Below are 23,877 nucleotides of genomic sequence, written 5' to 3'. Positions count from 1 at the left end.
TTTTAAACTTGGTATGCATTATAATCATGATTTAAGAAAACCACTTCAATGTGTTTACCTGAAACCTGAAAAATTTTGATTCAACTACTTTTTCAAACTGCAAAAGTCATTGCCCTTTGTTAATTTCAGTGTCTGATTTTTGTTCAGAGGTCTATATATTTTAACCAATTTCTTTGAGCTGGCTTAAACATTATGATATATTTCAACTATTTTTGCAAAAGTTTTGCCCTTCATTTATTTCTAGTGCTTGAATCTTATCTGAAAATACCCTAAAGTTTTCTACCTACATGTATTTCTTTGAAACTCCATAGACTTTATAAACAAGGCATCTAGCTGTGTTTAATGAGTTGGAGACTAACTCCTGGTTACTTGTTTTCCACAGATTGTAAGAAAATGAAACATTGACTTTGTAGCATACCACCTAAACACTCATACAGTTTAAGGTATAATAACAATATCTACATTTGACGAGCCAATATTGTTGCATGCCACAGTACGCTTGTTTTTCATGCACGTACAACACTAAGATTTTTTATTGGTTGCCAGGAATCATTGTTGTTGATGAGCTCCATCTGGTGGGAGATCCACATCGAGGCTACCTGTTGGAACTTCTGCTTACTAAAATTTGCTATGTTATCAGAAAGGAGAATGCTCAAGTTAGGAACAATCAGAAGTAAGAAACATTTCACTGCAGCTGTGTCCACAAACACTATCTCTCATTTAAGTCATTTGACCTACGAAGATTTAAGATAAAACCACCTTACCTTTAATAGAGTTTGGCTTCGCTACTGTACAGACATCCAATCTCAGTGTTCAGTAATTAAAACAAGGTTACTGTTACTTTTCCAAACAGGACTTGTGTATAGTCACTGTTGTACCAGTTTGGATTTAACCGTTAGGGTTAAAAGCAAGATCATGGTTATAATTATGATAGAGCATTCAAGCAACTTCTGATAGTGAGGGTATAATCTATCGTGGCAGGTTATTATCACACTTTAAAATATAATTACTTGCAAATTGTTATTCTATGATCACATTTTGTGAGATATTTTGAAATTTATTATTCTATTATTTTCTTGTTTGACTAACCATAGCCACTTTTTGATCTTAAGCCTATCGTGAGTGTACCAATATATTTTACATATTTCGTTGATTTATGTCATTTTGTCTCTTGCCCTTTTTGCTTGTGTGTTTGATCACTTATTTTGGCCCTAATGACCTTTGTAGTGTTGATGGGCCGTTCAGCATTTTAACAAACTAACTAAATTATTTTCTTGATAGATTATGAGAAAAATACAAGCACAAGATATTTTCATTTATTCTGTTCATTTGTAATTCTTAGGAGTGTTGATGAAATAACACACAACCCAATACAGATTGTGGGGATGAGCGCGACTCTGCCCAACCTTGAGCTACTGGCTGGTTGGCTGAACGCTAAAATGTTTCTCACCGACTTCCGACCGGTGCCTCTCACGGAGACCATCAAGCTAGGCACGGCTATCTACGATTCCTGCATGTCAAAGATTCGCGATATTGACCTGACTTTAACCTTCAAGGGAGATGATGATCATGTGATACCCCTATGTTTGGAGACCTTAAACAATGGTCACTCTGTTCTTATATTTTGTCCCTCCAAGAACTGGTGTGAAAAGTTGTGTGAAAGCATTGCCAGGGAATTTTACAACATACTAAGGAATGACATGGGTAGGTGTTCCACAGGACATACCGTCTGTTCTTATTGATAACAAATAAAGTTTATCAGTCTTTCTCTCTGAATGATAAAATAAATTAAATATTAAATTTTAGTACGTTAAAAAGTAAGCTCTTGATATACTGTAATATCAAATTAACATACATGTATTTTATCTATCATAATAATGATAATTAATTTACAAGTTGTTCAAGTTTTGAAATTTCCATAGAGGAGATTGCTGAATTCAAAATGTTAAGCCTCATAATAAAGATCTCCTATTGCTGAAGCTCTGTCTAATAGGAAATGTGAAATAGAACTGCTGATAAGTTACAGGTATACATTCGGACACAAAATTTGGGATCTCCCTACGAAATAGAAAGGGGTTAGCAAGCTTCATTAAAAGTGCAGAAATAGTATCATTTATTTTAGATATTAGTATATTAAAGTAGAAAATTTCTCCTTTGTTTTTGAAATGAATCCTGTTTTCTATCACTGAAAAACATGGGTTCAAAACTTAGATCTTGCTATCTTGTTAAAAAAAAAAAGTCCTCAAAATCAACCTGCTTATTAAGGTAAATTCAACAATTCAGTTCATATTCTATATTTTAAAACTAGCCACTTTGTAAGTGGTATCAGATTCTTGCACCACTTGTGTCAAGTAATATCAGTTAAAGTAATATTAGAAGTGTTTATTAGTGAATGTAACTTCTGACTTCTGTCCAGCTGCGAGGAACAGTACAGAATTCCACGCCCTGCCCCTGAACAGAGCAGCCCTAAGTGATGTGGTAGAACAGCTACGCCGTACTCCAGTGGGCCTAGATAGCACTCTAGGACGTACCGTGTATTATGGGGTTGCTTATCACCATGCAGGTATACTTACCATACCCATCACTTTGTAGAAAAGGGTAATATAAAGGTGACTATTTTGACTATCATTTGTTTGATTTCTATTGGAATTCATTCTAACTTTATTAACATTATCAGTATGGGATGACAACTTGATGGTATGCACATGTTGGCCATGACTGACACCCTGGGCTGATGCGTGGGGCCAAAAAGGGTCAATTAAATAACTTGAAATAACCCTGGTGACCGTTAAGGCCTATGGGCCTCTTGTAATACTAATACATGTATAATTGGTATCTGGGAATCAAACTTTGAATGTGTTTTTTATGACTCTTCCTGGATTTTGTAGGATTAACGTTTGATGAGAGAGACATTGTGGAGGGAGGGTTTCGTCAGGGAATTCTGAAGGTACTTGTGGCAACCTCTACTCTGTCTTCTGGTGTCAATCTGCCAGCAAGACGCGTCATCATCAGGTCGCCAGTCGTCCATGCTGGAAAAACAATTGATTTCCTCACCTATAAACAGATGATTGGCAGGGCTGGTCGTAAGGGAGTGGATACAGAAGGTAGAAATCAGTGTTGCTTGTAAAGTGTTCAGATTTCAACTATAGAAAAAGATCAAGTTTTCTATGTAGAGTGTTCAATGCTCAAGTAGAGAAATAAATCAAGTGTTCTATAATGTAAAGCGTTCAGTGTTCAGATCTATGTAAAGTTTTCAGGTATAGATCAAGTGTTCTATAATGTAGTTTCAGTGTTCAGATCTATGTAAAGTGTTTCAGTCTCAACTATCAAAACTGATTTAGTCTTCTGTGTACATGTAGAGCATTAAGTGCTTGACTAGAAATGTATCAAGTGTTCTTTGTAAATTGTTTATTATCAAAACTACAGAATTTAATCAGGTGTTCTATGTAGTGTTCAGTGCTCAACTGTAGACAAAAGATCAAGTGCTGTATGTTAAGTGTTCAGGATCAAGAATTAGATCAAGTGTGTTATGTAAAGTGTTCATAGTTCAAATTCAGAAATGCTAAAACTAACAAGTTTATTCTCCATAACTTTATTTAAGAGAGAAGTTGCATTAGGAAATTGAACAAAGTGTTGAAGTAATTTTCACAAATATCACATAATGATTTTACTCTAATTTCATCTCTGATAAACTAAATTGAATATGAATATACTTCTTGCTGATATTTAACTGCTAACAAAAAAGTCCAACAATTATTTTCCTTGACTGATTATCGTTAATATACATATTTGTTAGTGCCATACCTTTACCACTCAAAGGGAGTGTATTTTTGTTTTAGATAAGTGTAAATTTGAGTAGATCAAAAATATTCCATAGGTGTACATATTTCAAAATGTTATTTGCTTTATCAATTTGTTTTAGTGTTTGAGATTATACGGGGCCGCGGTGGCCGAGTGGTTAAGGTGTCCCGACACTTTAACACTAGCCCTCCACCTCTGGGTTGCGAGTTTGTAACCTACGTGGGGCAGTTGCCAGGTACTGACCGTAGGCCGGTGGTTTTTCTCCGGGTACTCCGGCTTTTCTCCATCTCCAAAACCTGGCACGTCCTTAAATGACCCTGGCTGTTAATAGGACGTTAAACAAAAACAAACCAACCAATTGAGATTATACTTTATTGCTATATTAGGTAGATTTTAAATAGAATTTTAACTTGGATATACATGTACATCAAGTTTTTCAATAATTACCTAGTCCTATTCCAGAACAGAAATTAAATGAGGTCACTAGTCAGGAAAAGTTCTTATTCTACAACTTCCAACATAAGCTAGGTTTAGCTTATCTATGGCATGAATCTCTCGTTGATTGTTATACTTACAGTATTATTGAGAATAGTGTTAAAGATGTTTATAAACAAGAAATCATTAACAGAATTAAAGATATGTCAAGGGGATCATTATACCAACATTTAGTTGATAACTTTTGTCTGCAATTTTATCTTACTAAGCCTATCGATTCTTTGTATAAAAAAGGTATTTCAAGAATAAGACTTTCTTCACATAATTTAAATATAGAATATGGCAGAAAACGAAATATACCAAGGTTAAATAGATTATGTTCTTGTTGCCATTTAGAAGAAATTGAAGATGAATTTCAGTTTTTACTACAGTGTCCATTTTATGCAGAAATTTGTGCAAAATATATTAAGAAGTATTATTATACAAAACCAAGTGTTTTTAAATTGATAAAATTGTTAAGCGTTAATAATGTAAAAGAAAGGAATGAAATTGGAAAATTTATTCAGTTAGCTTTCAGGAAAGGGCAGAAAAACTAAAAGGTGTAACTTATTTTCCATGTACAATATGTCTGAATTATCCTGAAAATACCATTATTATTATGACCACTCTCCGTCTGTCTTATATTCATCTAATTGTACGTACTTGTATGCATTTATATCTATACACATGTTGTAATTTTCTCTTATGGGCTGAAAGGCCTAAGGAATAAACTTGAATTGAATTAGACCCCCAATCTACTTAAGTTGTGTATATGTTTATATACTTGTTTTGTTTTTATTTTCCAGGAGAAAGCATACTAATATGTAAGGGTACTGAGAGAAGCAAGGCTATGACTCTGGTCAGGTCCGCCTTACCACCTGTGCAGAGTTGTCTTTTAAAAAACCAGGGTCAGCTCAGCTCCAGTCTAAAGAGGGCCATTTTAGAGGTCAGATAGTTTAATACATTAAACTCACAAAAATCTAAAAAAAAAAATTCAGTGATTATAGAACGAGTTTAAAATGAGACAGTCAGTGCAAAGTTTAAAATAGCCAATCTTTAAAGAGTTTCCATTTCTTAAGGAATTGTTTATTAAATGTGATCAGAGTTTTTCATTTAAGAAAGCCTGACTTACAAAATTCAATACATATAAAACTATAAATTGTGCATAAAAAAATTCAATATTGCAACAAAATCAGTGAAAAATTAACGACTGCATTGCAACAACTCTGAAACCAACAAGTTCAATACTGCAGAAAACCAGTATTTTTCATGTAAATAGTTAATATCACTGCATGAATTGAAGATAAATTACCATACCTGATAAAACAATGCATTTAACCTTGTACGTTTTAATGTAATTGAACAGATTGTAGTCAGTGGAGTGGCGACGTGCCCTAATGATGTAGTGACCTACATCTCCTGTACCATGCTGGCTGCATCCCTACCCTCCGATGATCAACAGGCTGCCACCATCATACAAGACTGTATCACTTTCCTTCAAGAAAATGAGTTTGTCACATTGCAGAAGTCTGCAGAAACAGGTTCGTATTTGTCAATGACGTGTTGATGACAGATAATTTCGGAAGTTAAATAGAGTCAATAATATGAAAAAAATTTAGTTCCTGTAGGGAATCTTGAATACCTTTTACAGATTGTTGAGTAAGTATATAAATTCTGAGACCTCGCTTGAAGGCATTTTATATCATATTTCTATGTTAAAGGCATATTATGGTTGGAGTCCATACCATTTAAGTGTGCTTGTCAGATAAAAACAGTACTGTATCAGTAATATACCAGTATTATGTGTGGTAGGCTTGTCTCTAACAAGGATCAACTCTTAAGGAACCACTGTAATATGACATGACCTATTACCAGCAGAGATTGGGATTGATTAAAATGTTTTGATGGAGACTGATCAGAATTTTTTTACCTCAATGCCCAATACTGAATATTTTGTCCAGGCTATGACATAAAGATGCTCATTTGGTCTTTATTATATGGTGGTAGAAGAGTTACCTTCTTTAGACTACTTGGTTTTGCTTTACTTATATCTGTATGTGTGACAGAAGAAGAGAGATTCCGTCCAAGTCAGCTAGGATCAGCTGTGCTAGCCTCCTCCATGTCGCCTGATGAAGGACTGTCTGTGTTTGCTGAACTAAGAAAGGCCAGGCAGTGCTTTGTCCTGGAGAATGAACTTCACATCATATACCTGGTATGTTAAGATAGCATTGTATCTCAAAGGTGTGAAAGTAGGAAAGGTGATAAAATGTTTAATTAATTGACAGTATAATCATTAAAAAAAGTGGAGAAATAGTTATCATTGCTCATTAACTTCGTGAATTAGTTGTTTCTTAATCACTTAATCCAATTTGTACCAATTTCTGAAGATAAAAAACCCCAAAAAAATCCAAATTATTTCAACTAATAAAAGCAGTCTGTTGGGTAAACCTGTTCTGATAATTTGCCGTTTGTCTTCAGGTGACACCAATTTACACGATGGACCTGGGAGATAAGATTGACTGGTACCAGTTCTACTGTATGTGGGAGAAACTCACCCCCGACATGAAACGAGTTGCTGAGCTTGTTGGTGTACAGGAGGGGTTTCTAGCCAGAGCTGTCCAGGGACGTCTCCCTACCAAGACTGTGGCTCAGGCACGGGCGGTGGCTGTCCATCGGAGGTTCTACACTGCTCTCATACTTCATGACCTTGTACATGAGGTGCCGCTCAATGAGGTCGCTCATCACTACAACTGTAACAAGGGCCAACTACAGTCACTCCAACAGTCTGCTGCTACATTTGCTGGTAAGCTCAAATTTTGACAAAATGTTCAAAGATAAAGCCATTCTTCTCATTGATCATAACACCAGATTTTAGACATTTTCACAGAGGAAATATTTGACTATTAGACTCTGTTGCTAATTCTACTGATTTTACAACTTGATGTTTTGTTGATGGAAGCCTGAATAACTGACAATTCAGTTGAAAAGAAACGAACAAAAAATGTGCATCCTTCAATTCTATCAAAATGTCTATGATGTCGAATACAATTTCTGTGACCCTGTATGCATATGTTTTTACAAGGTGTTCGATTTTTTGTGGTTTTATTTATTTTTATGATTTCAATATATCAGAAGATTGAAGATTGAAATTCATTGTTCCCAATATTTTCACAAAATGATCAAGATTTATTTGTTTTTAATAAATTTTACAATCAGTGTCTTGAGTCATGATGATGTTAGATTTACAAATCATAAGTAAGGGAAGTATTGACAACTGATACTGGCAAATTTTAAACTTGAAAATCACAAAAATAGGATAGTACTTTTAATTTACCGGGTAATATTATCCTCATTTATCAGGTTAGACTCTTAGAAGAATTCATGTTTTGTTTTATTTACTATAAAAAAAGGTATGGTGACGGTGTTCTGTGCTAGGCTCGGATGGCACAACTTGGAACTAATACTCTCACAGTTTCAAAACCGTCTGACCTTTGGTGTCCAGCGAGAACTGTGTGATCTTGTCCGACTGACGCTACTGAATGGACAGCGGGCTCGTGTCCTGTTCAATGCAGGCTTCCACACTGTAGCTGCTCTAGCTAGTGCTTTACCAGCTGATGTTGAAGCTGTCCTCAAAAGTTCCTCCCCATTTCAGAGGTAAAGTATCCATTTTTGTGTTAACAGAATAGTTAGTTTCTGTATATTAAGTGTCACTACTTTGTCCACACTGAAGACAAATCCACAATATGGAATTCTTGTTGTTTCATAAAATCACTTCATTCAACAATTGTATTGCTTACGATTCCATGTTGTTAAAACCTACACAGATACATATGTACAGATGTAGATAAATATTTCAAAAGAAAAAAAAATCTCTCTTTTTATTATATGCACAATTTTTGCTTTTGGTAAGTTGGATTATTTGAAATTTTTAATATGAGTTCAATCATTGTAATCACATAGCAACAAAAAACAGGAAAATGAGACCGAATGGGAGGCAGAACAGCGGCGCAAATCTCGCTGTATCTGGCTGACAGGGAGGAAGGGAGTGACTGAACAGGAGGCAGCCCTTGCTATCATAGAAGAGGCCAAATCTGTCATTCAGGATGAGCTAGGGGGGCTGGGCATACAGTGGAGGGACAACCAGGACATAGAGCCTAGTGATAGAGAGTTGGGGTCTGCTGAGAATGAGGTGCGGCTAGGTGAGAGAGGACCAGGATCTAACAACAATGGACCGGAACAAGACGAGAGAGGGGCGGAGTCTGTTACAATGGATGAATCCTCAATTATTAGTGGTCAAGTTCATACTGATTCAAGGAGCACACAAAGTAGTATTAATATATCCAGTCATAAGAATAGTTCATTTGTCATTGGTCCAGGACGAGGCAGTAGGTCAGCAAGATCTCGGAATAAATCAAGACGGTCGAGCAACCGGACAAATGTTAGTCTCAACGTTACAGGGACAAGGTCTCAAATACAGCACCATTCAGTAGTAGTCAGTCCACAACCTGGGTCAAGGGATGTGCAGGCCATTGTTAGTCCGCCTGGAAAAGCTGTGATAATGTCAAAGTCAAAACCTATTTCCATTCAAGGGCATTTGAAGGACAGTGCCATAGAAAAAGTGTCGGAACCAAGGAATTCCATTTGTTCATTGACAAATACTCTAGTCATCAATGTTTCTAACAAAGCTAATCAAGTAAAGTCTGTGGGAGGATTTACACAGAAAGAACGTTCAGGAAGGTTAAATAGCACAGATGTTAAGTTGGTTGTTGATAATTCCGATAAAGACATACATTTAAACAAACCTGCATCTGCTTCTGTAACAAAATCAATGCAAGATGATTCTAGTCAGGAGAATGTAGAGGCTATGGAAGATAGTGTTAAACCTACTGTAGGAAGAAGTGCTAACATTCAGCATTCCAGCGAGGAAATGTCTGAACACAAAGTTTTACTAAAGGAACAACTCTCATCTAAGGTGTCACCAAGCACCATTGTTGTGGAAGCAGATGTCCACATTGGTGAGTGTGGCAAGACATTCTGTGATGTTGGTCCTGAGAAACCAGACAGTGGTGGGGTGACATCGCAGGAGGTTTGTCCTAGGAAACGATCTCCCAGTCCCATAAAGTTTGACCAAATCATTGAAGATATAAGTTTTACATTTGATGATTCATTTGGATTATCAGGCCTGGCAGAAAAGGAGGGGAAAGGTCATGAAAAGGAAGATGAAACAAAGCTGAATGATCTGAACTTTGTCAGTAAAGTGGGTCCAGAAGAAAGTGATTGTGATAAAGGTGTACATGGTATGGAAGTCCTTTCAACAGTTGGGAAACTGATTGGTTCCAGTAAAGACAGAACAGCTAAAAAGACTGTAGCATTTAACTTGGGATCCTCTGAAAGCCACATTAACACTGTAACAGACTCAGAATCGCATGATGATAAAAGTGATATACAAAACACAGACAATGAATTTGCTGATAGTTTTGAATTGGATTCACAGACTGATTTTATAATGGGAGATATTCCTGAGAAACCGAGAAGTGAAAAAATATCACCAGTTAGCAGAGGTGTACAGAAGGGAAGTAATTTGACATCCCCTTCACTTTATTCTGAGGATCTGGCAGGTAGTGAGTTGGTAGACAGTGTTGAACATGATCAAAGAAAAGATGGAAACCTCTGTACAAGGAATGCAGCGAAAGCACACAGCAGTAATAGAGAGAAGAAAGGACCAATGAATGAAGATGGTAAAGCTGACAGTAATCCAAGGGACAGAAAAAAGGAGGATGGTTCTGAACATGTCCCTAGGATTGGATGTATGCAGGGCCGTGTGTTTAATCATGAGCAAATCCCCAAAATTGATAACATTCATAGCACTGTGACTGACAGTTCTGTACATGATGTGTCCCTGGAGTTGATTGCTGCCAGTAACTTTGATGACAGGCAATATGGTTATTCTGAGGAGGGCACCTTTGAATTGACTGGAAATGATATAGCTGATGGCTCATATGGTGATCTACGCATTGTTCCCCAAGAAGTTGCTAGAGTTACCTCCCTTATTCAGGAAAAGAAAAAAGAGAAACCTCCAACTAGTCAATCAACACAAGACTTTGTGTTGGCTTTAGAAATGAGTGATTCATTCAGCTGTACAGCTGCTTTGGCTGTTGAAGTGGAGCAAAACGACCAAAATTATGTGTCTTCAGAGGTTAAGAATATTGACTCTGGAGGGTCAGGGGACAGAAAGTGTGACCCCAAATCTGTAGGGTCAGGTACAAGTGATTTGAACCCTAAAGCTGGAGGGTCAGAGATAAAAAATTGTGACTTAAAGTCTGTAGACCCAGAAAGTAATTTTAATGTGATAAAAATGTGTAAACAAGATATTGAAATTGATAGCATGGATGAGTCTCTTACAATCTCTATGGTAGAGAAAGCTTTAGAGATAAACTCAGAGGAAAATACAGAGGATATGTTTGATGGATCCGTACATACTGTAGGTAAACAGACAAACAGACACTGTGATGTAGATAATAAAAAAATGTGTTTATATAAATCATCAAAACCAATATCTTCTCTCGAAAACTCAGTGTGTAGCAGCTGGTGTCAGTTCATGTGCAAACACAGACAAAGCTACAGGTGTTGAAAAAAGTGGTAAAAACAAAGTGTTAAGTGCTCAGACAAGGCACCATAAAAAACAACAGCCCATGAACAGTAGTCACAAACATTTGAGTCCAGGGACCCTCGACTTCCTCAACAGTATGTGTGAATCCGGCTCGGTGTCTAATACAACAAACAACAGAAAATCAGCTAAACACACAGACACAAATAACAAAAAGCAGACAACTTTAGTACAGTGTGATAAAAAGGACACAAAACAAGATCAAAATTGCTTAAAGAGTATAAAGGAAACAACTCGGCCAACCAACAACAGAAAACAAACCATATCTAGTAAGCTTGTAGGAAGTGCACAAAAAAATGAGAGGAGACCTGCAGGAACACAGAAAAAATCAACTAGTGGAACAAGTTCAAATGTAAGCAAATACCAGTCTCCAGATTTTGATCCTAACGGCAGTGTGAGGATAACAAGGTCTCAGAGGAAGCATGCCAGTAAAGAGATAGATGATGACAAGTCCAGGAAACAAGAGACTGTTGTGTCAGGAGAAAAGGAAGACTCCATACAGAACGTTAGCACAGGCAGTGATTGTTTACCTCCGACTCCCCCGGCAACAAATTATATGTCACCTCACATGTCTCACAGGAAACCAACTCCAGTAAAAGTCAGGGGCATCACACCGGGACGAGGGAAGGCCAGCCAGAAACTGGACCTGTGTGTCAGGCAGTCTGGCAGTTCAAAAGGTACGTAATACTATATGGATAGGTATGTAATATTATATAATACATGATACTTATATATATAGTCATTGTTATAAAATCTTTTTCCATTGGTACTACATGTACATTTGCAGACCTTTGAACCTGCCAGTACTTAAAAAAAAATAACCATTGCCAATTTACATCAACTGTATGAGATAGAGCTTTAATATTTGAAATGTGTGTGCCTTGTATTTAGACCTTTTCATTGGTACACCATTTGTGGACCTGCTGACCTTCACTTGGCTGTGTAAAAAACTAATTTTGAATTTCAACCCACTCAGCGAGCTATGTTATCTTCTGACAATTCTTGTTTTAATTCCTCAATTTGAAATATCAATTTGTAGTGAAGGTATTGCTTCCTCTCTATGATTAATGTTGTTTGAACCCAGACACTGAGAAAGAAACAGCTAAAAAGGAAAAATATATTTATGTCCCATGCAGTGCAATCATGGCAAAAGATAAGAGGATAATCATCACATATTAAGAAATCATGAATCTGCTACAGCATCAAAGTTACATTGCACAAGGTCTCAGTAGGTTTTTCCTCAAGTTTGCACAGGGAGCTTGTCACATGGTAATGTAGAGATTGTGTGTACCATCTCATTGCAACAGTCAGCAATACTTGGACTTGGCAAGATATTCATTGTCAAGTTAAAGACAAGATCATTTGTCAAAGTTATGATTTCTGGTTGGTATACTTATTTGCATTTTTCATAAATAACAGTTTCATAGCTGTTGATTTTCTGACTGATGCCAAATTACAGAGAGTGACCAGAATTTAACTGAACCAGATGTGCTATACGAGGAGCGACTGCCTGTGATTGACCCCAATGATAGTGGTATACCCTGTACACAGGCGAGCTTCACCATTGTGGATGTTTGTGCAGACCAGCGCCTATTTGACACCTTTATCAAGGAATGGTCCACAAAGTCCTTCTATACTGTTTCGGTTGCCTGCGAGAATCGGCCTCCACAGCCAGTGGTCGGAGGTGGCATAGGTGGCAACTTTGTGGCTCGTAAGTTTTATGACAAAGACAAGTCATTCAAAATAACTACTCACTGATTATATTTTGATTGAAGGTCTTCATGTGATATTTTTTAATTTTTCAAAGTTATGTAGTTAAAGATGTATTTAAGGGTGATTGAAATTTATTTAAGGATATAAAGAAATGGAAAAGTTTCCAGTTTTGGGAAGATAGCTTGTCATACATATATGATAAGTACTTACCCAGGTAAATGTTAAATTGATTAATATAGTAAAACAGAGGTATGCTTTTTCTGAAGCAGTTTCCAGAAGTACAGGCAACCTGGTGAAAATTGCTACCTATTCATTTCATTCTTCAGTTCATTTCATTTATTTCTGTTGCTTTGTTACCATCCAGCTGGGTCACGGGAGAGGGGCGGTGTGGTGGATGGAATGAAGGTGGAGGGGGAGATGCTAGTGGTGGTGGGCGTGGCTATCAGTTGGGAAAACAGGGACGCCTACTATGTCGCTCTTACGAAGGAAAACTCGGATTGTGGGTACCATCTTAGTCAACTTTTATTTCTCTTGTCTAATTGTGATGAAGAAGTATACATAAATCTATTTAAAGGTGTAATCATACTTTGTTGGTATTGGTGTGGCTTCCACATTTATGTTTAGGCGTTGTGTTTAGCTCAGTTCTTCAGATATTTCAGCAATTAAATTTGGTCTGGTCATGATTGTTGGCTTACATTCAAATCTTGACACATATACCCAGGTATGTAAAACATAAAACTGTGGTACGTTTGAGAATTGGCAATGACTCCATAAATTTTCAGACCCAGTCTGACATATAAATCTGTAGAATTCTTGTACATGTATTGTAATGTTCAATTGCTGCTGTAAGTAAATTAATATTGATCAATCGTTTGCTTTATGATGTTTACCTTTAGGTGACCTCGACGACAGCCTAACCCCGCCACCTATGGATAACAGTATCTCCATTGAGACAAGACTCTGTGCCCTACAATCAGTTCTGGAGCAGGGAACTTGTGGAGACGAGCTTATCAACATTGCCATGTTTGATGTGAAAGCTTCCTACTGTGTCCTAGTAAGGAGCTGTGGTATTGCCCCTAGAGGCAGATTTCAGGACCCAAAGGTTGCTTGCTGGTTGATGGACCCAGGAGCCAAAGAAAAGAACCTACACAGAATGGTCACCAATTACCTACCGACTGAGGTTCCCCTTCTAGATGGTCAGTAAATACAAAAGAATTTATCACACTTCATGACATCACTGGTACCAAGATGTGTTGTGCTGTCTTATACTGTACTCCTTAAAAGTCTGTATTGTCTTCACCTAAACCAGTCTTCCTCTGCTGTTTGTATTTATAATTTTGACAATTATGTTAGTTCAAATTATTTTGTTTTACATGTCGTTAATAAGTTCCTTTTCTGGCTGTCAATTTCATTTGACAAAAATCCTCATGAGAACTTTTAACATTCTTCCAAAGGGTCGATCATTATGGAATTTGAAAATCAGCATTAGATTGTAAAACTCCTCTGTAGTAATTCTTTTATTTCACCTTCTGTGTGTTTGATGTTAACAGACAAATTTCTCGTAGCCACAGCCAACATTACCTTGTATAATTTTTTATCAAATCACCCTGTCACCAGGTATAGGTGGAGGTGTAGGTTTTAGCAGTTTGGGTATGACCCCACAGAACCCAGGATCAGGACGTTACCGTGCCACTACTGAGGCTGTTCTCACACTACACGTAATGGACTATTTACGGGCATGTCTGCTAAAGGAGGGCCTCCACCAGGCCTTTCAGACGGTTGAGATGCCCTCTATTGTCACACTAGCCAGGATGCAACTCAATGGCTTCGGTAGGTGAAGCTGATCTATGGATTGCAAAACACATTAAAAAAAAACATCATATTGATCAGTAGCAACATGTAACTGTAATGATAATAGTTAGAATTTTAAGATAGTAAGATTTTTAAAACACCACCATTATGGTGTGATGAACCTTTCTTGAAAGTTCCTTCTCACTGAGGGGTTGATATAATGGCTGATATACATGCTGGTGTGGAGGGCAGTTAATAACGGTGATCAAATTCATTTTTTTTCTTTGCCCAATGATAGTTGTGCGAGATGAAAAATGCTTACTCATTTGATAGATATGGTATACAGAGGTGGAAATTCTAACATCTTTTATTTAGTGTGCGTTTTATTTCTGCTATAACTAGATAAAATATGTAGAATGTAAACTCTTTGTTCAAATGTGTTAGATTTTAACCAATTACTGAAGATTGAAAGCTTTACTATTATGTCTTGTTACTTTCACATCAAATCAGGTTTTAGTGAGATTGAATGTGAGAGTCAACAGAGCATTATGACAGCTAAGCTGACGGCACTAGAGGAACAGGCATACCAAATGGCCGGTCATCCCTTCTCACTGACCAGTCCAGAAGATATCGCTCAGGTAGGAGATTATCTTTAAAATTAAGTTTTGTCTTGTGATCCAAGAGTTACTTCTGTTTAACATAGACTTGGCTCCTGTTATCAATAACATGATCCAAAATCATCTTCTCGTTGGTTATCTACCGTATTCATAGTCTTTTGGACTTAAGGTAATGTCTAGCCTTTGTGGTTGTTCTGGGGATGGCCTGTATATATTGTTATAATATTGAAATATTACAGGTCCTGTTCATTGAATTACAACTGCCACCAAATGGTGACCCGAGCAGTGTAGGTCAAGTCCAGTGCCCGAGAAAGACCCCTGCTGCTCGGAGAGGTCGTCAAAAGACACGGTTCAGCACATCTAAGGAGGTGTTAGAGAAGTTAAAGAAGCTCCACCCTCTGCCTGGCCTGGTACTGGAGTGGAGAAGGATTAGCAGTGCCCTAACTAAAGTAGTATTCCCCCTACAGAAGGAGAAAGTACACGTGTCCCACCTAAACATGCACCGTATCTTCTGTGAATGTCAGGTCCATACTGCCACTGGTAGGGTCAGTATGTCCGAACCTAACTTACAGAACATTCCCAAGGACTTTGAGATCTCTCTTCCAGGTGAGAAACTCTTGTAATCATAGGCCTTGGGTCTGTCAGTTTTTAACCGATCAGGAAAAAATCAATGAAAGCTGACTGTGCAAATTAACCTCAAAAGCAAAATCTTTAATAACATAGTTAAGATATCCTGTTACAAACAGGAAGCAGAATATTAAACTTTTTCCAGGTATAGTGTCCAATTTTATAGTCACCAGTTATCTGTGGTGTATTGGTCATAACTGTCAAGTTATCAACCCTTCAATTTTCAGCTGAAGGTGACTAATATTTTGATAAAATAAAGTTGCATCCCTAGAATAGTTTCTGAAGTACAGCAGAAATGTGTAATAATATGCTTCAAAATCAATTATCAGTGTTACTCATATACTTTTTCTCGAACATCCAGATATTATTGGTGAGAGCCCACCTGCAAATCAGGCAGGGTTGAGACAGATTACAACTGGAAGAGGCAGAGGAGGTAGCTCTCGACTGCAGCATTTCACAGGGGGACCTAGGCAGGCGGTATCCGCGGGGAGTAGTGGATCATCCTGGGCTGTCAGCATGAGGCATGCTTTTATACCATTTACAGGTATGTCTATAACTAGTTGTAATTTACTCTGAATGTTGAATTCTCATTCACCTTTAATGTTAAATGCTCATTCACCTGTAATAGATGTCAAATTATAATCTAACTGCTGTTAGAGTCAAACGATCATTCACAATTGAGTGCCATATTCCTTAAACAATGATAACTATTTTTCTTGTTCATCAGTGAAATTATCTATGTAATATTGTCTTCACCCATTGCCCTTTGAGGATTTAAGAACCAGAGAGGCAGGTGTCTGTAATTGTATTTATGTTTTGCTCATTTCAGGTGGAGTTATGTTGGCTGCAGACTACTCACAGTTAGAATTACGGATGATTGCACATTTGTCTGGTGATTCAAAACTTGCACGCATCCTCAACCAGGATGGCGATGTGTTTAAAATGATAGCGGCCCAATGGAAAAATGTGTCTGTTGACCATGTCACACCCCAACAGAGACAGCAAGCAAAACAGGTAACATATGTATGGAGATAGACTGGCTCCCTAGTATGGATATGTTGTATGTTATTGTTAACTAAAGATACTACTGAACTACCATGAATATGGTCCAACATGTATCAATCAGTTAGTTCAATAAAAATTCAGACTGCAAATTAATGAATGTCATTATGTTAAGCAAGTATTAAGTTTTTTGTAACAATCATTTTAAAGTTAAAATCATAGCTTTAATAGTAGGTCTTTTTCTCATATGCTTAACAGGGTGATTTGCTAGAGATGAGATAACTATCTTAAGGTGGTCTTTAAGGTTGTGTTATTTTAGTAGATTCTGTTGTACATGTATATTGCTACTGATTTTTAGGTATGCTATGGTATGGTGTATGGCATCGGACCCAAGGCCTTGGGAGAGCAGCTGGAAGTGGATGAGAATGAGGCTGCAGTTTTTATTGAGACATTCAAATCACGATATCCAGGTAGGATGCTTGTCTGTATAGACTGCCTCACCATTTTATGGAGGGAACAGTATTACTGATATCATTCCTTAATGTTCCGTCTCATCATGATGCATCCTGCTCTAAATTAATGACATATCTTGATTATTTCCACCATACTATCATAGCATTAAGTTCTACACCTGAGCACATTCTGTTGGTCATTAATGAAGAGTCAAGGGTCAAAGGTCACATTTCCAAATAAGTTATCATTTGCTTCCCCTTATTTGAACTTGCACAATGCAGTGTATAGGTTTCTCTCACACATAGTCCCGTGTGGAAAATGCTTTAAACCTGTTTGATCTTAAACCTAATCATTTGGAGATGGTGGTAATTTTGTAGGTATGAGAACATTCCTGAGAAAGGCAGTGGAGACATGTAGAGATAAAGGCTATGTTGAGACTATACTGGGACGACGCCGTTACCTCCCTTCCATCAAAGACACCAACCCACATGCCCGAGCTCATGTAAGTGGTAGCAGCAACATATCTGATATATGATTAGTAAATGATATACAGAAAACACAATTAAAATTTTTAGAAAGTATATTGATTGGCATAAACTGTTCCTAGATTAAGAATAAAATATTGTTTTGTAAATGAGATTTTGGAAGTTAAATGCAATATGGACTTTGTACTTTGCTGATGGACATGGCTCCTGCTCAAAGTCGTGGTCAGATTTTGTTATTGACTCTTTGGAAGAGTTTCTTACTACAGATGATCTCTTTTATTGACACACAGGTTGTGTTTAATTAACGAGTTCAGAAATATAGCTAATATAACTTTTGTATTCCTTGTTCAAGTTCAACTTTCAATGCATTGTTTTTGGTTGTAGGGGCACTAAATTTTGTACTCAGTGAATCAATTTATCAGTCAATAGGTTTTTGTCACCCCCAACAATTACTGCTAAATTTCTTCATTTTGATATTTATAGGCACAGTGGAATGTTGTCACTTTGTTAATTCTTGATACCAGACTTACTAAGAATTACTTGGAAAACAATATCTTGTTCTTTATGATATGTCTGTTAGGTTTCCAAAATATGGTCATGCATTTGTCAACTTTCCACTTTCATAAACGTAAACAGTGTCATATGTTTATCATTCCATAACAAGATCTTCAGGAGGGAGCATTGTCATCACATGTAAGGAACATTGACATTACAATTAGGGAACATTGACATCACATGTAGGGAACATTGACACTACAGGTAAGAAACATGGACGTCACAGGTAGGGAACATTGACATCACATGTAGGGAACATTGACATCAAGTGTAGAGAACATGGTTATCAATAGTAGGGAACATTGACATCACAGGTAGGGAATAATGGCACCACAGGTATGTAACATTGTCGTTACAGGTAGGGAATATTGACATCACAGGTAATTAACATTTACATCACAGGTAGGGAACATTGACATCAAAGGTAGGAAACTTTATCACCATAAGGTAACATTGTTATAAGGTAACATTGTCATAACTGTAAGGGAACATTGTCGTCACAGGTTGTATGTTTTGCAAAGACAATGAGCATGACCATTAATTTTTATACATGTCTGCATTATCTGTTTCTACAGGCAGAGAGACAGGCGGTGAACACAACTGTCCAGGGATCCGCAGCTGACCTAGTGAAGAAGGCGATGAACCGTATTGATGTAAGACTGTCTGATGTATTCCCAGAGTGCAGCTTTGCTCACAGACAGAAACCTAAAGACAGAGGTAAAGTGTTTCTACACTGTAGGTGATAGAAATATTGCTAACACTCTGGTAACAGGTGATAGATTATACAGTATGAATCTGTTAAAAGGCTCTGAATCATTTAAGTCTTCTTAGAGTAACTCCAATATCACTTTAGTGCTAGAGTAACTCCAATATCACTTTAGTGCTAGAGTAACTCCAATATTACTTTAACTCCAATATTACTTTAACTCCAATATCACTTTAGTGCTAGAGTAACTCCAATATCACTTTAGTGCTAGAGTAACTCCAATATCACTTTAGTGCTAGAGTAACTCCAATATCACTTTAGTGCTAGAGTAACTCCAATATCACTTTAGTGCAGATATCTCTCATATAAAGGATTTTGTTTTATCTACAATAACCAAACTTTGTATGTGAGGACCAGTACCTTTTGGCATGGCCAGCCTCATTTCCCAACTATATACTGTTATGTCTTTTGATCTCTTCATCTCGGTGTGTTTGTGTGCCTCTGTGCTGAATGTCTAGAGGCAAACTTATGTCTGGTGCACTGGTCATGCTAGTGGATGGTGGAAGGACAAATAAGGCACCTGCTGCAGTTGAGAGTTGTAATTTAGAGAAAATTAATCTTAGTTTCACATTTTTTGAAAAAAAATCTTCCTTTTCTCATCAATGTTTGGTATAATATATATATCAAGCAAAGAAAATTTGAATCCATGAAAAAAACGTTTTTTCTGTATCATTCATTGATATAATTTTAGGTGCTTATGGAAGGAGCAGAGAAAATGGTCCTTACAGAGTTCTGTCTGGCGGTTATCTAGTGCTACAACTCCATGACGAGCTCATCTATGAAATAGCCCATGCTGATGTTATGGAGGCGGCCAAGATCATCAAACATGAGATGGAACATGCTATGACACTGTCTGTCCGCATGCCAGTCAAGGTCAAGGTCGGTCCAAGTTGGGGGAAACTAGAGGATATGGAAATATGATATATTTTTTTCAGAAATCTACTGGGCTTTCATGTATATAGTCAGATATGTATTGATTTTAACTTATGTTAGAGTGAGCTTAATTATGACCTACAATGAAATTTGTATAAACTTTGGTAGGCATAATATTTGGTATTGTACCATATAACAAAACTATATGATTGTAGTTGTAAACATTTGTTCTCAAATATGTGATCTCAGTTAAGTTTTTGGTTCATATTTATAAATGTTAAATATATTCAATATCAGTTATTTAGATATGTAGAAAAACAATTTTTTTTCATCTCTCAACCTTCTTACAATGTACACATTTATTTTCAAAGTAGGAATTCTTGATTTGCTTACTTGTATATAAACTTAAAAAGAAAACACCCTGGTCTGTTTTTATGTATTATGGCCGTAAAGGTGATTTGTATTTGTGTTCGTAATCAGAAAGGACTAATTGGTTATATTTTACTTTCTGGTGGGCCCTGACTTACAAAGCCAGTATCTATATCTGTAAGTCTATTTCTATTTATTACTGAAATATAACATTTTTATCCAAAGGTTATTGTTGTCAGGAGCTAATTACTGATTACCTCTACAAGATATTGTTGTCAGAAGCTAATTGCTGATTATCCTCTACAGGATATTGTTGTCAAGAGCTAATTACTGGTTACCCTCTACATGATATTGGTGTCATAATCTAATTACTGGTTACCCTCTACAGGAAATTGTTGTCAAAAACTAACTACTGACTACCCTCTACAGGATATTGTTGTCTAAAGCTAATTACCGACTACCTCTACAGCATATTGTTGTCAGAAGCTAATTACTGGTTACCTCTACAGGATATTGTTTCAGAAGCTAATTACTGGTTACCTCTACAGGATATTGTTTCAGAAGCTAAATTACTGATTACCTCTACAGATATTGTTGTCAGAAGCTAATTACTGGTTACCTCTACAGGATGTTGTTGTCAAAAACTAATTACTGGTTACCCTCTACAGGATATTGTTGTCAAAAACTAATTACTGGTTACCCTCTACAGTATATTGTTGTCAGAAGCTAATTACTGGTTACCCTCAACAGGTTATTATTGGTTAAACTAATTACTGGTTACCATCTGCAGGATATTGTTGTCAGGAGCTAATTACTGGTTACCTCTACAGATATTGTTGTCAGAAGCTAATTACTGGTTACCTCTACAGGATATTGTTTCAGAAGCTAAATTACTGATTACCTCTACAGATATTGTTGTCAGAAGCTAATTACTGGTTACCTCTACAGGATATTGTTGTCAAAAACTAATTACTGGTTACCTCTACAGGATATTGTTGTAATAAGCTAATTACTGGTTACCATCTACAGGATATTGTTGTCATAAGCTAATTACTGGTTACCCTCTACAGGATATTGTTGTAATAAGCTAATTACTGGTTACCTTCTACAGGAATTCTTGTTAGAAGCTAATTACTGATTACCATCTACAGGATATTGTTGTCATAAGCTAATTACCGGTTACCATCTACAGGATATTGTTGTCAGAAGCTAATTACTGGTTACCATCTACAGGATATTGTTGTCATAAGCTAATTACTGGTTACCCTCTACAGGATATTGTTGTCAGAAACTAATTACTGGTTACCCTCTACAGGATATTGTTGTCAGAAACTAATTACTGATTACCTCTACAGGATATTGTTGTCAGAAGCTAATTACTGGTTACCTCTACAGATATTGTTGTCAGAAACTAATTACTGATTACCTCTACAGATATTGTTGTCAGAAGCTAATTACTGATTACCATCTACAGGATATTGTTGTCAGAAACTAATTACTGGTTACTCTCTACAGGATATTGTTGGCTTAAACTAATTACTGATTACCATCTCCAGGATATTGTTGTCAGAAGCTTATTACTGGTTACCTCTACAGGATGTTGTTGTCAGAAGCTAATTACGGGTTACTCTCTACAGGATATTGTTGTCAGAAGCTAATAACTGGTTACCCTCTACAGGAATTGGTGTCAGAAACTAATTACTGGTTACCCTCTACATGATATTGGTGTCAGAATCTAATTACTGGTTACCCTCTTCAGGAATTCTTGTCAGAAACTAATAACTGGTTACCTCTACAGGATATTGTTGTCATAAGCTAATTACTGGTAACCATCTACAGGCATTGTTGTTGGAAGCTAATTACGGGTTACTCTCTACAGGATACTGTTGTCAGAAGCTAATTACTGGTTACCCTCAACAGGATATTGTTGTCAGAAGATAATTACTGATAACCCTCTACAGGATATTGTTGTCATAAGCTAATTACTGGTTACCCTCTACAGGATATTGTTGTCAGAAACTAATTACTGATTACCTCTACATGATATTGTTGTCAGAAACTAATTACTGATTACCTCTACAGGATATTGTTGTCAGAATATAATTACTGATTACCTCTACAGGACATTGTTGTCATAAGCTAATTACTGGTTACCTCTACAGGATATTGTTGTCAGAAACTAATTACTGATTACTCTCTACAGGATATTGTTGTCAGAAGCTAATTACTGGTTACCCTCTACAGGATATTGTTGTCATAAGCTAATTACTGGTTACCTCTACAGATATTGTTGTCAGAAGCTAATTACTGGTTACCCTCTACAGGATATTGTTGTCAGAAGCTAATTACTGGTTACCTCTACAGGATATTGTTGTCAGAAACTAATTACTGATTACCTCTACAGGATATTGTTGTCAGAAACTAATTACTGGTTACCCTCTACAGGATATTGTTGTCAGAAGCTAATTACTGATTACCCTCTACAGGATATTGTTGTCAGAATCTAATTACTGATAACCCTCTACAGGATATTGTTTTCAGAAGCTAATTACTGGTTACTCTCTACAGGTTATTGTTGTCAGAAACTAATTACTGATTACCTCTACAGGAATTCTTGTCAGAAGCTAATTACTGATTACCTCTACAGGAATTCTTGTCAGAAGCTAATTACTGGTTACCTCTACAGGATATTGTTGTTAGAAGCTAATTACGGGTTACTCTCTACAGGATGTTGTTGGCTTAAACTAATAACTGGTTACCACTCTACATGATATTGTTGCCAGAAGCTAATAACTGGTTACCACTCTACAGGATATTGTTGTCAGAAGCTTACTGCTTGCACACGACGATGTTGCTTAATAAACTTATGGATTTCTATAACCAAGATTAATCATAATCATATTATTGATTTTTGTTTTATTATACGTTCTTTAATATTGTTAAATTTGTAGAGAACAACAAATCAATTTTCAATTAATTCTTTATTTTGACATACATTGTTATGATTTGAATTTATTGTTACAAATCTGTCTGGCAATCTTGTAAATGTATTTTCGTATGACAACTGATGAATTTTTATACATATATATTTATTTTTGATACGTATTGATTGTGTATGGCATTGTGTCTCACTTTCAATGAGTTTTCACATACATGCCACTTATTGTATACTTATTAAGTCATCTTACTGCAGTATCGATTTTGCAGGTGTAAATGAAATGTGCAGGTATTATTATTGTAAACTTATAGTGCCTTCCTTCATAAATCCGTTTTAATGTAAATTTCAGTGAAGTTAGTATGTCATGATAGTCGATTGTATATATCACTGATTATAAAGATCCCATGTGAATGTGTTAATGTCGCGAGAGACAATTGCGTGTACATTGCAGATGTATAACTGATTTAGCAATCATCCTGAGGTCTACACTGTGACGTATGCTATTGTTATTTCGCGATTTCTGACCCTGGCGCATGTTATATTTGATCAATTGTACATTTGTACAATGAAGAATAATAAAAAAGATTTGATGAACTTGCAGTGTCAATGTGGTGTGTCTTAAACCTTAAATCAAATGCCGTGCGACATCACAGCTTTATTTGGCAAGAACTTTCCCATTTAATTTAACCTCAGCATAAAGCTGACAGTACAAGTTTAAAAGCTTTTTTAGATTTTAATTCTATTGG

The 23,877-nt window shown here is 36.5% G+C and overlaps 1 protein-coding gene across 1 annotated transcript in view; it reads left to right on the top strand.

Annotated features, from left to right (window-relative positions):
- LOC117327669 (DNA polymerase theta-like) overlaps positions 1–23,725 on the top strand; it is a 30,615-nt gene extending 6,890 nt beyond the window's left edge. Inside the window, 23 exon segments of the mRNA XM_033884749.1 lie at positions 547–673; positions 1,343–1,704; positions 2,417–2,563; positions 2,889–3,104; positions 5,082–5,221; positions 5,642–5,816; positions 6,342–6,487; positions 6,754–7,078; positions 7,686–7,929; positions 8,236–10,897; positions 10,899–11,619; positions 12,402–12,653; positions 13,020–13,154; positions 13,552–13,851; positions 14,273–14,485; positions 14,957–15,084; positions 15,303–15,669; positions 16,052–16,234; positions 16,520–16,704; positions 17,051–17,162; positions 17,523–17,647; positions 18,761–18,902; positions 19,643–23,725. Coding sequence (XP_033740640.1) covers positions 547–673; positions 1,343–1,704; positions 2,417–2,563; positions 2,889–3,104; positions 5,082–5,221; positions 5,642–5,816; positions 6,342–6,487; positions 6,754–7,078; positions 7,686–7,929; positions 8,236–10,897; positions 10,899–11,619; positions 12,402–12,653; positions 13,020–13,154; positions 13,552–13,851; positions 14,273–14,485; positions 14,957–15,084; positions 15,303–15,669; positions 16,052–16,234; positions 16,520–16,704; positions 17,051–17,162; positions 17,523–17,647; positions 18,761–18,902; positions 19,643–19,872 — 7,637 coding nt within the window. The 3' untranslated portion in view covers positions 19,873–23,725.
- Positions 23,726–23,877: the final 152 nt, after the last annotated feature.

Source organism: Pecten maximus, chromosome 5, assembly GCF_902652985.1.
Source record: "Pecten maximus chromosome 5, xPecMax1.1, whole genome shotgun sequence".
NCBI classification, from domain to species: Eukaryota; Metazoa; Mollusca; class Bivalvia; order Pectinida; family Pectinidae; genus Pecten; species Pecten maximus.
This window is presented reverse-complemented; position numbering and strand designations above follow the sequence as displayed.